This window comes from Gouania willdenowi, chromosome 8, assembly GCF_900634775.1.
Source record: "Gouania willdenowi chromosome 8, fGouWil2.1, whole genome shotgun sequence".
Classification (NCBI taxonomy): Eukaryota; Metazoa; Chordata; class Actinopteri; order Blenniiformes; family Gobiesocidae; genus Gouania; species Gouania willdenowi.
In genome coordinates this window covers 9,524,905-9,541,480 of record NC_041051.1, presented here as the reverse complement: position 1 = coordinate 9,541,480, position 16,576 = coordinate 9,524,905, and the positions used below count along the sequence as shown (strand labels likewise).

The window sequence follows — 16,576 nt, the reverse complement described above, 5'->3', positions numbered from 1 at the left end:
CTACTAGTTACTTTCACCCCCCTATGTTTATTTTGGTAATAATCTGCCACGGTTCCCTTGTATACAGTAAACATGTCATGTAACTTCAAAACTGAAACAAACAAATAAACTGACTGAAACTTTCACCTCTGCCTGTAACTGAAGTGAAGGTGAAGGTGACTAAATTAGGACTAAAACTGAAGTTGCATTTTAGCCAAAAGACTTATATATAAAAAACTAAATCAAAGTTTTTTTGTCAAAATAAACTGTTCATAAACTAAATTGCTAAGAAGACAGAGTGACAGATGAAAACATACCTAAAGAGGAGCATCAGAGCTTGTATGAAGGTCCTGAAGTTGTTGTGCTGGTTAATGGCACTCTCTCCATCCTCTTCAATTAGAATGTTTCCAAACAGCTGTGTATTACAGTGATAGCATTAACTAGCACCACGTTATCCCTCCTATTATCCTTGGTGCCAATTTGACCCTATTCAATGTTTAGCATTCAAAAAACAATAGTTGCCTTTTCCTAATTTGATGGCTACAATTGCTAAAGAATAAAAGGTTTACTGTCTGCGGCTGTGGTTTTAGAACAGCTCTTTCACAGTAAAAGTGACGTAGAGGAGAACTTTATAAAGAATAACTCCAAATATGTTACAAAAAGAAGACATAACAAGTAAATAAATATGTTTATGAGAGGAAGGGGGGTTACTAACATAAATCGATATGGTTAATTCTGTGGGAATTGTGAATGTGCACCCCAATTTAGAAAATATTTGGATGAAAGACTTTCAAGATACACTAACTCTAAAACTGCAGGAAAGGTCAAAGGTCATTACATCACCACAACCAATAGGGTTCATACTAGGGGATGAACAACGTTATAGTTTTAAAAGTCGACTTTATGTGCATACTAGTCGAGCCGACGTCGACTAGTCGACGACGTCACCAAGAGCCAAAGCCGAGCCGAGTGTCAGCCGAGTGCCGGTGTTGTGCCAAAATCTGTGACCCGAGAAAATGTGTGACCGCAGGCGACGACAGTTCCAACCCCTGCGGCTTCTCGGCGGACATTTACTCCCCCTTAAACACAATTGTAATTCTTCTCCAGTCTGCATTTACTTCACCCACCAGTGCGTCATGTTGAAGGGGTAGTAATTAGCTCCTTAATAGCTATGAAGAGGTTTAAGCAGTTGACGTAGCACTCTTCTTCTCTACTGCCGAGAAGCTGCAGTGGTCACAGATTTTTTCGGTCACAGATTTTAACACAACAGTGGTCTTCTCTTGCTAACGGAGCCTCCGTCTTGCACTGCTGTTTTCCAGACCAGCTTAATACACAGACATGTTACCACTACAGCTAACGTTAGCATGCATATTAGCCGTAGTATCTGCCTACAAGCTACAGTTTGAGCACAAACCAGGAAGGAGCGAGAAACGCTTGATGTTGTGCTGCCTTGCCGTGCAGGGGTACTAGGACCCCCGTGTGCTGTGTTGCGCCGCCATCTTGGGCTAAAGTCAGGTACTGTGACTAGTCGACGTCGCGAGACAACACTAAAGTCGACTAGTCAACTAATCGACTAGTCTGTTCAACCCCTAGTCCATACTCTAGTAGTCATTAATGTTGTCAGAAAATTTGAGAAGATTTGGATGAAAACTATTCCAGATAAAATAATTCTAATGTAAAATGTTGTCCTGATGGTGGCGCTAGAGAACAGGTCAAGGTTTCATTATCAAGGGCTTATTTATGTATTAAACAAATAAATAAAGTCCCTGACACAAAAACTTGGTCAACAATTTTCTGAAAATCCTTTTCTGGAGGCAAATGTCCCTGGGGTCAGATTAACTCCAAGGGTAAAATGTGTTAATATTTGAGGATAATAGGAGGGTTAACCTTTCTTTTCCACCAAAATCTCACTCATGGAACTTTAGTGATGTATTACACTCTTGGATAAACCATCTTATTTCCTTAGCATTATTATCCACATGATTCTCCTTCCAAAGTTCACCTCATCATCAACACACTATGAAAATATCAGATTATTCCCAAAAGCTCTGTAAGATTTTCAAGGCTCTCACCCACCTGCATCCCAATGATGGCGTAAATGAAAAACAGCATGGCAATGAGGAGGCAGACATAAGGCAGCGCCTGAGGAGAGATACAGTTAATCGCCTTTTATTAAAGCTGCCACGAAGATTAAAAAAAATAGAAACCGTAAGCATCTACTGTCAATTATTGTGCAAAATGTGTTTGTGGAGTATAGGAAAGCAGAAAAGGAAAACCTTGAAAGATTGAACAAAGGTCCAGAGCAGGATGCGAATGGTTTCTCCCTGCCTCAAGAGCTTGATGAGGCGAGCTGCCCTGAACAGCCTCAGGAAACTTAGGTTGATGAAATTATTCTACAGTAAAGCCACAGCAGGAAGTCCAAGATTTAAAGTGGGCGAAAAGTTGGAGAAGGAAAGGCAAACAGGAGGGATTTGGGGCATTTGGAATGAAATGAAAACAATAGTTAGTCGTTCTGGGGAAAATATGTTTTTTTTTTTTTTTTTAAAGCATTCAAAAACATAGGTAAAAATAAAGGAAAATCAGTCCAACACAAATAAAAAATAAGAAATGTAACATGAATTAAAGAGTCAGGAGCCAAACAAGTCAAAGCAAATCAAACTCAAATCAGCAAGGCTCCAACAAGCTTTCATATCCAAATGCTGAAGTTTCCATACAATGCAACACAGGGGGGAGCAGGAATCATTCAGGTCAGTCTAATTCCATCCAACGGTTCAATCTCTTATTAGTACATGTGCTAGGAGTGGTGAGTAGTTGTAGTGCAGGGACACTCAGGGACACTTTCTTAGAAAGACAACCAAATGCACTAAATCTCTCAAGGCAAAAAACAAACAAACAAACAAAACAAATGCAAAGGATTTTAATGAAGCGAGCTCACAGCATGCAGATGTGAACTGACACAAGGCAAAGCAACACATTCAACACCACTACAGTGTGTTCATTAAAAAAATATAATAGTCTATGATCAATGAACCAGAGAAGGTCATTTTATTATAGTTATAAAATGCTAGAGTCTCATCAGCCTTGTAGTGTGACTCATTTTAAATCTTTCTTCTATTTTCTTATTATATATGCAGAATAATTAAGGGTGGTAAGGATTCTATTAGATCAATGAATTCATTTTATGTTCCTACGATCCAACTACATCAATCTGTGCTCGGCAAGTGACATTAATCAATTTTAAAATCTTTTAAAATGTAATCAATTGATTGTATCGGTTATATAACGCATTTGGATTTGGCACAGCAAACTTTATGTGAATGTTTTTAAGGTATTTTAATATAAAAGATGTTAAATGCAATAATTCAAGGTGAGAAATGGATCGTACCACCTTTGCGGTCCAGTGTGGGTTTTAACACAGAAGAAGATATACTAAAGGAGTCGCTCACTGTGTCCACCGTCAGGCTCATTATCGAGTAAAAATGAAAAGTATCAGGTTTAACCACTGCTTATTTAACCTGAACAGATCTTGGTTGCACTTCATTTTTTTACATTAACATTGTATTATTTTGAGCAGAAGAGTCAGGTAAACAGAATATGTATTTTTATTGAAAACGTATAGAGTATTGAAAATGAGAGCAGAAAAGTTAACATCCCGTTAATTTAAACTCAAGTGTTGGTGTGGACTTTATTCAAATAAAATGTGAATACATTTGATATTAAATGATGTTTACTGGTTTGTTTATGTCCATAATGAATTTATAGACAATTCCCTTACAAGAAACATCAGCAGTCCGGGTATTTCTTTCAGTCACACTGGTTGAATTATTATTCTTGGCTACAAAGTGACTGAATTACGTTCAAGTCACTGAATCGTTTCGTTTTAAATGATCAAATCGTCTTTGAATCAAATCGGTAACAGCAAATCTTGATTCGAATTCAGGTCGTTGCTAAAACGAATAGTTACACCCCTATGTATAATGCAGATGTCAAACCTAAATCTTACAGTTTACACTTACTTAACGGATCCACAAAAGAATGCAGTTTGACACTTGAATCTGGCAGTAGCCCATGCATGTTGATTTTTGCAATATAGCGTGAATTACATTGTACTCTGTGTGTGTGTGTGTGTGTGTGTGTGTGTGTGTGTGCCAGGGCTGTGGAAACTAAAAGGTTCCTGCTAGAGACATGCGAGGGGCAGCATGCATGGCTTGTTTATCGTGCCACAGGCAAAGCTTCACTCTGTCGTCACTACAAACATTCTCCCAGTCACTGCTTTTTTATTGTGAGCGTGCGCGCGTGTTTGCAAATGTGTGCGAATAAAAACCTTGAGTAATTTTTCCCCCCAGTCTTTTATAGCTGTTAACATCTCATGATCTAGTCATTTAACTAATGTCACTATTTATTTCATTACCATTGACACAAAAAAGTGTCCAAAACCTGTGAGATCCGATGCAGATCCCATCAGACCAAAATGATTAATGTTACAATTTTAAAAATATATATAAAAAGTTGCCATGCTTTCTGAACCACTGACTGATACAATGTAATTGTGTTAAAATAAAGTGCAGGTTTTCCAAGCATTCCATACAAATGAATAATATGTAGCTGGCAAATCTGTATCATAGAGTCATCGCTGTGATGTGACACAAAACCCTAAGATAACTTTCTTTTATCTTGTAGATAAAAACATAAATAATGTATTTTCACATTCTGCACTATTCTACACCTACAAGCATAAAACATATGTTTTTTTTTTGTCAGTCGCTGACTATAAATAGGCACTTACCAAGATTACATATTAGCATTACAAATCTGTTATTCATTAAGGGCCGTATTCTCCGATCTGGACTTAAAAGCGTGTTTTTACGCGCCTGTAGTTACGCGCTTCTCTCCTGCGCATATTCTCCCGTCCAGGTTCCTGACACGCCCACCGCGCGTAAATCGACCAAAAGCGCGTAGTCTGTCAATGAAGGCGGTCTGAAGCCAAGGAGGTGGACTGGGCCATGATGTCATTATTTTTGGGCTGTCTAGAAATCACAGAACATGGAGTTTTCCCAACGCTTGCAAATGTCATTGAAATCCGTTAAAATGATGAAGCGCACTTTTAATTTGAAATGCCGTCATTAAAAAACAACATAACAGGTTGATTTGATCAGATTATTGATCAGATTATCGCCGTGTGAGGATTTTTTCTGTCTGGGCCACAGTTAAAATCTCTCTTTTTTCCTACCGATACTAAACGACAGATTTGTTTGTATGGAAAGCCTGATTTTACTAACTTCTTACATTTCTACAGAAATGATCAGCGTGGATTAGTCGTCATCATCATCATCATCTGTCATCAATGTTTCGCTTGTTATTTACTCTTGTAGTGGATCAAACTGTTGCTTTACGTTGTACAGTGTTAAAATAGTCTCATCAGTCTGAATAGCGCTCACCTCAGCCACAGCTGAGCAGCTCCGCGACGCAGCACCCACCGCCTTCCAGGACAAGGAGCCGGCGGCACGGTTATAATAAAATGAAATGTCACACATTTTGTCCAGTCTAGAACTGGTAAATGTGAACATGTTAGAAATACTGATGATCCTTTAGCGTGCTTGTGTTACTCCCCCCACCCCCGTGACAGCGTGACAGTGTCAGCTTGGGTAGATTCTTTCTGGGAGTCTCTTCTGCAATATTATGAGTCAGTGATGCGTAAATTGTAACTCAATCCAAACTTCTAATGCAATATAATGTTTTACCTTATCAGGGCGTTGCACTTATTCCAGGTTAAAGAAGCGCGTAAGAAGAAAAAAACTTAAGTCACCCAGAGAATGCACATAAGGCCAGATTTGAATGGGAATGGCCACATTTCAGGGCCGCTCCACCCAGAGCGCATAACTGGGATCAAGGCACGCAGCGACTGACATAAGTACAGGGAGAGAATAGCGCGAAAAACAGCGCGGCTTTTCAGACTTAAGAGCATGGGAGAATACAACTCTGTAATGCTGGCAGGTTCAACAAACAACCTTCTGTAGCTTAAACTCCTGAAGAAGCTAATGCTGCATCAGACAGGACAGGATCTTCCTATAAACATTGCATTTCAGTTTGTTTCATAATACCAAAATAACCCTCAGGTGGTCCTAACATTATGAGTGACCATTGTAACTACGTACGTGTCCAGTGACCGAAAGAGAACGAGTTCATCTCACCCACAAAGCATGCATCGCAACACTGGCACAGATGCAGTTGAAACGCATGCAGTAAAAAAAGATCTCCAAAAGAATTACAAACCATCTACATGTAGATGTTGCAGACACATGGTTTACAGCAGCAAATTTGGGGGATTTTTTGATTGGTTTGTAGAACAACCAGTTAGATTGACCAAGCCAAGTTGTCATGGGTGGACACAGAGGATTCATAGTGCATTTTGATTGGACGAGATCACAGCAAGTAGTAGGTGTTTGGGGTGGGGGAGGGGGGGCAGGGGTGGGGGGGGGGGGGGGCGAGGTCGAGGGGAGGGAATAGGTTGAGGTAGATTACAGTAGATCGTCATAAAGTTTGTAGACGATATAAAGAAAGCATGTAAAAAAGAAAAAAAAACAAGAAAGAAATCAATGGTCATTACAGACAGAAAAAGAACATAATTCAGCAGCAACAGTGTCTGCAGAGAAAGTACAATCATGAGACTGTGAGAGCAAGAGTCAAGACAATATGAGGTTGTGTGACAATAATACAGGTTTAATTAACACAACACTGCAAAGCTACTGACGAATATCATCATTTTTAGTCCCAAAGGGAATAAACGGTTCCCAAAGTGGTGACCTCTTTCAATTCTTCCACTCCATTTCAGCAATGAGGTCAACACAACCCATGAGTAGAGATGGGCATCGTTTGAATTTGAACAAATTCGGTTTCGATTCCAAAACCTAACAATTCCAGATTCTGATTCTTTTAAGAGGCATGCTCTGTTTTAAATGAGCTAGCTAACCGGAGGTACTTCTGGATGAAATAGTCTGAAATAATCCCATGAAGTTTTCACTTTTAATAAACTTACTTTGAATTATCACAGGGCTGTTTACAAGTGAAAATAAAAACGGCATGTTGGATGGACCACCCTACTGTGCATGATTAAATGTGCATCAATGTTAGTCTGTGTGCAATCCAAAAATAAAAATGTATCATACTTGAGATTTCTATGAACAAAACTACATTTGAAATAATACAAACTTTTTTTTGAGAATAAGATGATATAATGGTAGTAAACAACTTTAAAGGAGCAGCCACCGCTGGCTCTGGAACCAGTGCTGCCACCATTTTGTTGGCTCACGGGTCTTGCCACAACACCTCTATGAGGAGTTTTAAAGAAATTAATGTGACTAAACATCTGAAAATCCTGAGAGGCACCATTTAAAAACAAATGTTAAATGCAAACTGTAACCTGTGGATATCTCTAACCATCAGGCTGATCTGCAAAGGTCACAGTGCATTTTTCCTGGTAGCGTAAATGGATCCATGGAACAATTATATAAGACTTTCATGAGAGGCTCTTGGATGACTGGGCTCAACAGTAGCCTCAAACGTATGCACTACTCTCTCTCCTTGTCTCGTTTCCTGAATGCTTTCTATAGGCGTGAATGTCCACAAACACATGCTGAGGCTCAGCTAACCAACACTTCCGTCAGAGTGGAAAAAACATTACTCACCCCAAGCTCGGTCACCAGGATGTCAGTAATGCTGCCCAGGACTGTCACACAGTCAAATATATTCCAGGCATCTTTGAAATAATTCTAAAGAGGGAAAGTGAAACAAATAAGAAGAGAAAAGGCACAAGAGGGACGAAGATGAAAACAATGCAAATAAGGAAGAAGAGATGGAAGAACAAAGATGGATGTGGTAGTAATGCAAATGAATACAAGGTTAAGATGTAGAGGAGATGATAAATATTGGAAAAAGGACATGGTAATACAAGTGTCAAGTAAAAGGATTTGTCAGGAATAAAGTGCACATTAAAGATAAATGAGGTGCAAAAAAGAATATAGAAGAAGGAAATAAGACAGGAAAATCAAGTCAGAGTTTGATCACTGACGGCATGTGGCAGCCAATTCACAACTAACACTTATCAAACATTGTGTTAATAAAACCTTAAGGATCATCCATCTGTTAATGTGAATTAGCCCTTATTTATCCATATACCAAATATATCCTTACATAAAATAACTAACTTTTTCGAGGCCTATTTAGTATTTTCTGGAACAAGGACAAAGAGTTTCAAAACATCTGATTTCAACAAAATCTAACCAACTACACAAGCTGTACGTAAGCAACGAGACAAATCAGATATAAACAGCCTCAGGGACAGATAGTTTATCACTAAAGACAGTTTGAGATCAAGTGCAAATATCTAAAAAATTCAAAAATAAAAAGTCTGCCTTCTCTTTTAAATACTAAACTTAATAAACATTAAACAACTCATATACACACACCAAATAAATCAAATAAGCACACACACATTAGATCTTTTGATTTCCAAATGTAAAAACCTTCTAATTAAAGACTAATGTTGCCCGGCTCAAATACACTGTGTGTATGTCTTTATCTCTTGTTGTGCGACAAAGAATGTTTTGACTCTGACAATCGGACATGTCTTACAAAACATAATAAAAGAAGACACGTGGCTGAAACCATGCTCCAAAGGGAGGAGGGACTCTAGATAACGACTGGATAAAATGGCTGGAGGTGGCCGACCCTGGCCGAGCCTGTTGGTTCAGACAATGTCTTCAGAAAAGGGTGTCTACACCAGTCCACAGCTGTGTTAGATAAGTGCTCGTTTTCCTATTGACTCATTCTGTTCATTTAAAATCTGTTAATAATGCTTCTCATGTTTGAAAAACTAGAGTAACTCCACTCTATTCTAATACATTGAACGTCTTTCTGTGGAAAGGCGGGCAGACACTGTGCGATTTTTGGTCCATTTTGAGCCGATTTATTCACGCATCACGTAGTATACATGGGGTCATGAGAAGTGATTGACACCTCACGACCAGCTCCAGATCGAGCAGGGTCGGGCCAGCTGTGGGGCGTTTTGGATGGGCTACAAAACCGCCTTATTGTGGTACCTTTTCACCAAACCCTAACCATAACCCTAACCCCCTGTCTTATACTCACCACGCTACTGACACCCCACTTTACTGATACTACAAACTACACACTCACACCCCATACTTATTGCCATTTTACCTCCACATAGTCTTTCTCTAGGTCTTGTCAAGCAGACAGCAGTGGCCGGCTGTAATTAGTCTACCCACTACTCAGCTCAGGATATACTACACACACTCCGTACTGATACACCTTCACAAACTCTTTTGATGAATGTGCACGGTGTGGTGAAACCCGAGCGACATGTGTTGGCCCGTGCCTTGCCTTTGATTCCCTATTCCAAACTGAATGGTCCGAGGACTGTTCAGGGGGAGTCATCGAGATCCATAAATAAACCAAACCCTAATCCTAACCCCTTTTTGCTGCTGGTTTCAGAAGCGATTAAGAAGAAGGCGGTGTTTCTGCCTTTGAAGAAGGTGTACCCGCTTACAAACCAAAACGTCCCTTTTTGCTGCTGGTCGGATGATATTGTCCCGATCAGTAATCGTATAGTCGCAAAAAAAAAAAACATGTTTGAAATCCTGGTCGATCCTCGTGAGGGTATCACTGTTGAAGCATCAGTTCCTGATCCATCGTATCGCCGCCTTTTCGTTTTTGAACCTTTTTTTGCTGAGATTTCCACTTCCTGGTTCTTTTTCGTCTTTTTTAATGATGACGCTTCAGCGTTTTTCTTCTACTAATTTGTACGTTGCATTTCCAGAAACAAGACCCCAACGTGTCTTGTATGGACGTACAGTGTGAACAGTCAGATCGTGTCAGAGTGTCGGTTGCTTATAGTGTGAGAACACGAGTCGTGAGCTGAGAACGTTCAGACTCTGCAATTGCGTCGCAGAAATTTGAGCGTGAGCTGAGTATCTGAGTGTCTGCCCGCCTTAAGAGTCGGAACACACTCAGATCTATAGGAACAGACGCGTGGTGTCCAAAACCAGCCTCCCAAGGGTCTCAATTTGGTTTGAGAGACATGTTTCACAATAATCACAGAGCAAACCTAAACCATAAAGTGAAATCTGACATGTTTTGGCAATATTCAAAATATTTGAAAGTTTTGTGGTATGTTCCCAAAACAGGAACAAACATTTGGAGTTGTTCAGATGATTTTATGACTTCATAATGCAAACTTATGTCGACTATTAGAAAAATATAAATAAATGATAATCAAACATAACTTGTGTTTTCTGACTCAGCTGCTGTATAATTCCTCACAGAGCGGCTGTAGTCATGCAGTCTAGGATAAAGTTATTAGAAGGGATGTGTATGAGGGCGTGTATTAAAATAAAGCACCTTAACACATCTGCACATGGACTCCTGACTTGTGATACACGCAAAAGGAAGTGGGTTTAATCTTTAAATATCCCAAATCCCATCCTGCCTAATCACTACTCACTCTCTCTGTAATCTTGTAAATCTGTAATTCTCACATTAAAGCCTATGGGTCCTTCTTCTAATTACTGAGTTACCATAACTCCTCCATCCTTGTCTTTCAGGAGTTTTGGCTCATCCAATAAATCGGCTTCTCCTCTGCACTGACGGAATTATTTAGGGAATTATAGCAATCTTTGCACAAAACAAGACCAAACCATTACACTAACCTTTGTATTCTCCTAAGGTTGAGTGCCACTTAATGTTTTTCTTACTAAAGCTTTTACAAAAAGCCAAAAGTGCAACACTAAAGGGTTTTTGAATGCTTTTTTATGATTGGAGAAATTTATGCTCAGAAAGACTTGGTCACAAACCCACAACACCCTGAGGGGGTGCAATGCCAACAAGTATTCATTTATTTATTCTCCAGACTGATTTTTAAAATGGTAATCATCCAATACAAACTATAAAGAACTTCAAGTACTAAATCATGTGTTTTTTCTTCCATAATCCAAAGTCCAAAGAATAATTTCCCATCATTTAGAGATTACAAACAATTAACCAAAATATATATATTTCATATATGTTAGATTAGATCAGATTAGACAGATTTTTTGATCCCTCATTTTACATTATGGCCCAGAGAAACAAGTTTAGTTTTCATGGAAACATGAAAATGACAATAAAAATCATTGAACCTCAATTTTATATTGTATTTTACATATATCATTATTATATTTTACCAAAGTAATACAACGAGCTGGAAAATAGACATTAAGTAAAATAACTCACTTTTCTTTCTTCTTTATTATTTTTATCCTTCAAAAAGGTTTATTTACAAAGGGGATGTACAATATTACATACACTTGCACACGCACACACTCACCAGAACTCCAAAGGCGATGATCTTGAGCACACACTCCAGTGAGAAAAGCGAGGTAAACACTATGTTCAGGTTTGCTAGGACAGCTTCATATGTGTCAGACGCTCCATCATACTACAAATAAAACACACATGTACAAAGGGCACATTTATACCTGCAAACAATGTATGGGGTGTCGTAAAGTAGCGCATGCTAAAACAACTTTTTGCAACAAACCAAGTTTAAAAAATGTATGTGAAGTTTTTTATGTTACTTTTGACCAGATGTACAGCAATAACTGCAAAATTTGTATTCGTTAAAATATAATGTCAATGTTAAATGTAAATATTAAATCTAAATCCAAATGCTAAATGTTGAATCGAAATCTAAATGTTAAATCTAAATGTGGGTGAAACTAAATATCTATCTAACATGCAAATTCACCGGTGTCATGTACTGAGTCCGCATCATACTGAGATTGTATATGCGCATATATGCGCATGCACACTACCGGAAAATGAAGTTTTGCTAAAAAAAAAATAATAATTTTTTTTTTCAAAGTGAACGGACACATGTTTTAGTTGTGTATTAGATTATGTTAGGATTTGGGTTAGGATAGGGTTATGGTTATAATATCAGTACGGAGGTAAACTCAGACAGTGACACAGGAATGAGCTTTAATGTTGGTACTTCCGGTGAATTTGCATATTAGCTAAATATTTAGTTTCACCTGTGACATTTAGATTTAACACTTAGATTTATATTTAACGTTAAGATTTATATTTAACATTTAAATTTAAATTTAATGTTTAGATTTATATTTAACATTTAGATTTATATTTAACATTTAGATTTATATTCAAAATTTAACATTTAGATTTATATTCAACATTTAACATTTAGATTTATATTCAACATTTAACATTTAGATTTAATGTTTAGATTTAGATTTAACATTGACAGAATAATGACAAACTTCACAAATATAGCTGTAAATCTGGTCGAAAGTAACATACAAAAATTCACAAATGGTATTACTGCAGAATGCAGTTTATCTTATCCGCTGAATTGAGTCATTCAAATGTAAAAACAGACAAAACAGAGACATCTGAGTCAATCTGCTACCTTTAGAAACTCATCTTTACTTAGTCAGTCCCGTTACTGTGTTACCTTCATCATGAGCACGACGGTGTTGAGCGCGATCATTGCCATGATCGTGTACTCAAAGGGCGGCGACACCACAAACTCCCACATTCGGTACTGAAAGCTCAGCTTGTTCTGAGGCATGTGGCGTGTCAGAGGCTTGGCGTTGATAGCAAAGTCAATACAGGCTCTCTGTCAGAGATGACACAATAAATTAAGCTCACATCGTTTTTTCCTTAACTTCGTCATATTCAGCATTTTTAATCCTGCTTCCTCACCTCATTTTTTTCTAAACTATAATCCTCCATCATCTTGTCTCCCTGTTCCTGGAAGGTGATGATGATCAGAGCTACGAAGATGTTGACAAAGAAGAAGGGGAAGACCACGAAGTACACCACGTAAAAGATGGACATTTCCATCCGGTATCCGGGGCTCGGGCCCTGATTCTCATAGGTCGCATCCACTGAATGTTTCAGCACCCTGAGGAGTAGAAACAGGAATGTAGGGTAATGTTAGAGCAGCCATTGTCAACTGGTGGGTCGGGACCCAGAAGTGTTTGCTGGCCTGTACTGGGACATCGCGCTAAGTATCGATTTTTATTTATTTATTTATTTATTTATTTTGAATATATATTTTTTTTTTCAAAACCTTTTCTGCTTTTTTACTAAAATGTGCAGGTAGATCTTCACAAAAATGTTATCACTGTTGAAGGAACCAATATATTTTTTACTGGAATATTGCACTATAATGGTGTCACTGGTAAGAAAGACCCTATTTTTTGTTTACACAAAGCACTATTGGAGATACTTATTAATTTACATTGGTATGTTGACACTTATTTACAGAAATGTGGCAGTAAAATAGTGTCACTGTTCAATTTATTGTTTTTCAGAGATATAAAATAAAAATTGTATTTTTTCACTTAATCATTTTTTGTTGTTATGTCATAGATTATCGTAGATTGATTTCTGACCAATATATCTATAATCGCATTATTGTCATATTGTGAGATAATCGTTATTGTGAGCTTTGTATTGTGTATCGTATCTTATCCTGAGGTACCCAGAGGTTCCCACCCCTAGTTGGACTTGTCTTTTATTTTGAAGGCATGTTTTAAAAAAAAGATTATATATTTGTTTTCAACAGCTATTTTTGAAAAAATAAATTTGGTTGGTTGAATTGTAAAAAAAAAAAAAAAGGGTCACGATTTAATGTTTGTGGCAAAATGTGGGTCCCAGGGTGAGACCAGTTGAGAACCACTGTGTCAGACAGTTTGTGTGCTTCTGTTTCGTTGGCCATGTTGACCAGGGATGTAATCAATTATAATTGTAATTGTAATTGAAAAAATCTGTTGCTGTTGTAATCATAATTTAAATGTAAATGAGTTTGGATAATTTACGTTATAATTGTAATTGGTATGGACATTCTATAAAAACTGTCAATGGCAATTTAATTAAAGGCAAACCTGTGGAAACAAATACATAGTTAATAATTATTAAACTTTTCCGGCTACCTGTCAATTCTCTTCAGGATCATTTTACCATAAAAAAAAAAAAAAAAAAAAATTAAAACAAGGTCTATACCAACGGAAAAAATGCTCACACGCCCACACCAAAAATATTAATAGCAATATTTTCACGGGTAAGAAGCCTTAAGAAGGTAAACAATTATAGGAAACAAATAAAATGATAGAATATATATTTAGTGTATTTTACAGCTGATTTAAGACATGGGTCAAACTGACCTGTTATCTAAGAGATGCTGACAGAAAGCTAACACAAGAGGAAGGTTAAGTTTTATGGGTTTATTTATTTCAGGCTCAGTAATTGTGATTAATTGTTCTTTTTTTATATTATAAAGTGGGTGGCCTGAATTAATAAATAATAATAATAATAATAATAATAATAATAAGAATAATAATAATAATAATATTATTATTATTATTATTATTATTATTATTATTATTATTAATAATAATAACTGAATTTGAACTTTAGTAATTGAGAACGTAATTGTAATTGACTTTCAGGGGAAAAATAATAATTGTAATTTTAATTATAAGTGAAAAACAGGCTGGTCACCAAATTCACAATTGAGTTGTAAATTAACATGGATAAATGTAATCCCTGATATTGTGACTCATACTCACTGCGGCCACCCCTCTCCAGTTGAAACAGTGAAGAGGGTGAGAAGAGCCCAAGCCACATTGTCGTAGTGGAAATCGTACTTCTTCCACTCCCGCTTCTGCGCCTTCACTTCGTTATCACGCTCATACACCAGATATTCGCCTCTGAGCAACACAAAAGCAGTGCAAATATCACAATTTTGTGTCCAAGCTAATGTGAGGTCATTATTATACATGATCATGGTTGTCATATTCAATGTTGGGATGTAAAAAACAGATCGTCGCTGTGATTTTCTGACCTGCAGTCCCGCTCAAACTCTTTGGACTCATCAGTGCAGTAAAAGAAACGACCTTTGAAAAGCTGCACTGCCACCACCGCAAAGATGAACATGAAGAGCATGTAGACGATCAGGATGTTGAGAACGTTCTTCAGAGAGTTCACCACGCAGTCAAACACAGCCTGAGGACAGAGCAACACAACAACACAGAGAGAGAGGGACACAGCTTGATCACAATATGTTAGAGATAATTCTGTTATATATTATTCAGTTTAGCGTGATTTAGGTTGTTGTTTTCTGTAGTTTTATAGAGGCCTCCATACAGCTATACAGTAAAAAAAAAGACAAAATAAATAATACATGAATGAGACTAGTCTAAATCTTCAGTCTACCAAACAGTGAACAAGAATATAATTGAAAGCACTGCACATAATCCTCTATTAAAGTGTAAGAGTACACCCTAAAAACACTTTTTTCTGCATTTGTACATATATGATTAGGTATGAAGTAATGCAGTTTATTGATCCTCGTCTTAATCCTTTTTACTGGCGTAAAATATAGATTTTCTTAATTTCAGTCACGTCATTATAAAGAACATTTGAGGAACACAGAAACAAAAAATGCTAATTTAAAAAATAATTAACATGGTACATGATTTTAAAAACCAACTTAATAACATAAAAAAAAACGATTTCAATTTCTTAGTTAATTCTTAATTTTTAGGAATTTTTGCTATGTAGACATTAATACATTTTAGGTTTGTAGGTTTACAAGTGCATTCACAGTGTAAGTACACCTTAAAACAACTTTTTTAGGCTGAATACATATATGATTGCGTATGAAATAATGTAGTTATTGAGCTGTGGGGGCGGGGCTACTGTGACTGGGCGTGTCTTCACTACTCTAGGCCCATAATCAAGGCATTTTTTGAATTTCCCCCGAGTAGCAGGTCAGCAAAATCCTGGGGTTGTAACTAAACTTTAATTAGAAATACATTTTCTAATCTATTTTTTTTTCCATTCTAAGGCTTTTTAATGGAGTAAAATGCAGACTTTCTTCATTTCAGTCATCAGTACATTTGAGAAGTTTGAAAATAATTATGGTATATGATTTTTAAAAGCATGATATTAACAAAGAAATTAAAAACACATTTCCTTTATTATTTTTGCTATGAATAATTTAATAATAACTTTTGGCGGTTTATAGGTTTACAACTAAATTGAAAATAAAACAGAAGAAATAAATAAATCTGCGCATTTACTGTCATTACTTCGACACATTGTTGGCTCACATAAGGTTTAATGCAGAAGTATCATACTCAGTTTAGTTCATGAACCAAATACGGAGCGGTTTGATCTCAAGTGGGCCACAGATTTTATGAAGGGAAATCAGTCATTTCAACATTATTGTGCCCTAGTTTGCACTTCTACGTATACATAAATGATAAAAATATGTATGAAACCAACCACATCCAAGCAATAAGTGACAGATATCAATCCCAACAGGATCTTCACTTTAAATTTAGTAGATTTTGTGACCAATTTCTATTTAATTAAGGGAAACATTATGAAATATTATGAGGAAAATTCAAGGATTTTATAAGAATTTTGAGTTTTTTCAGCTGTTTAACATTAAAATGACTGCAATCGTGTGATACATGTATTTGGCCCCGGGGCCATGAGTTTGACATGT

The 16,576-nt window shown here is 37.0% G+C and overlaps 1 protein-coding gene across 1 annotated transcript in view; it reads right to left on the bottom strand.

Moving 5' to 3' along the window:
- Positions 1-16,576, bottom strand: part of cacna1aa (calcium channel, voltage-dependent, P/Q type, alpha 1A subunit, a) — a 133,234-nt gene that overhangs the window by 38,878 nt on the left and 77,780 nt on the right. The window contains 10 exon segments of the mRNA XM_028454776.1: positions 297-394; positions 2,056-2,121; positions 2,256-2,372; positions 6,253-6,255; positions 7,665-7,748; positions 11,363-11,473; positions 12,509-12,673; positions 12,760-12,961; positions 14,631-14,771; positions 14,906-15,066. Of these exon segments, the coding sequence (XP_028310577.1) occupies positions 297-394; positions 2,056-2,121; positions 2,256-2,372; positions 6,253-6,255; positions 7,665-7,748; positions 11,363-11,473; positions 12,509-12,673; positions 12,760-12,961; positions 14,631-14,771; positions 14,906-15,066 (1,148 nt within the window).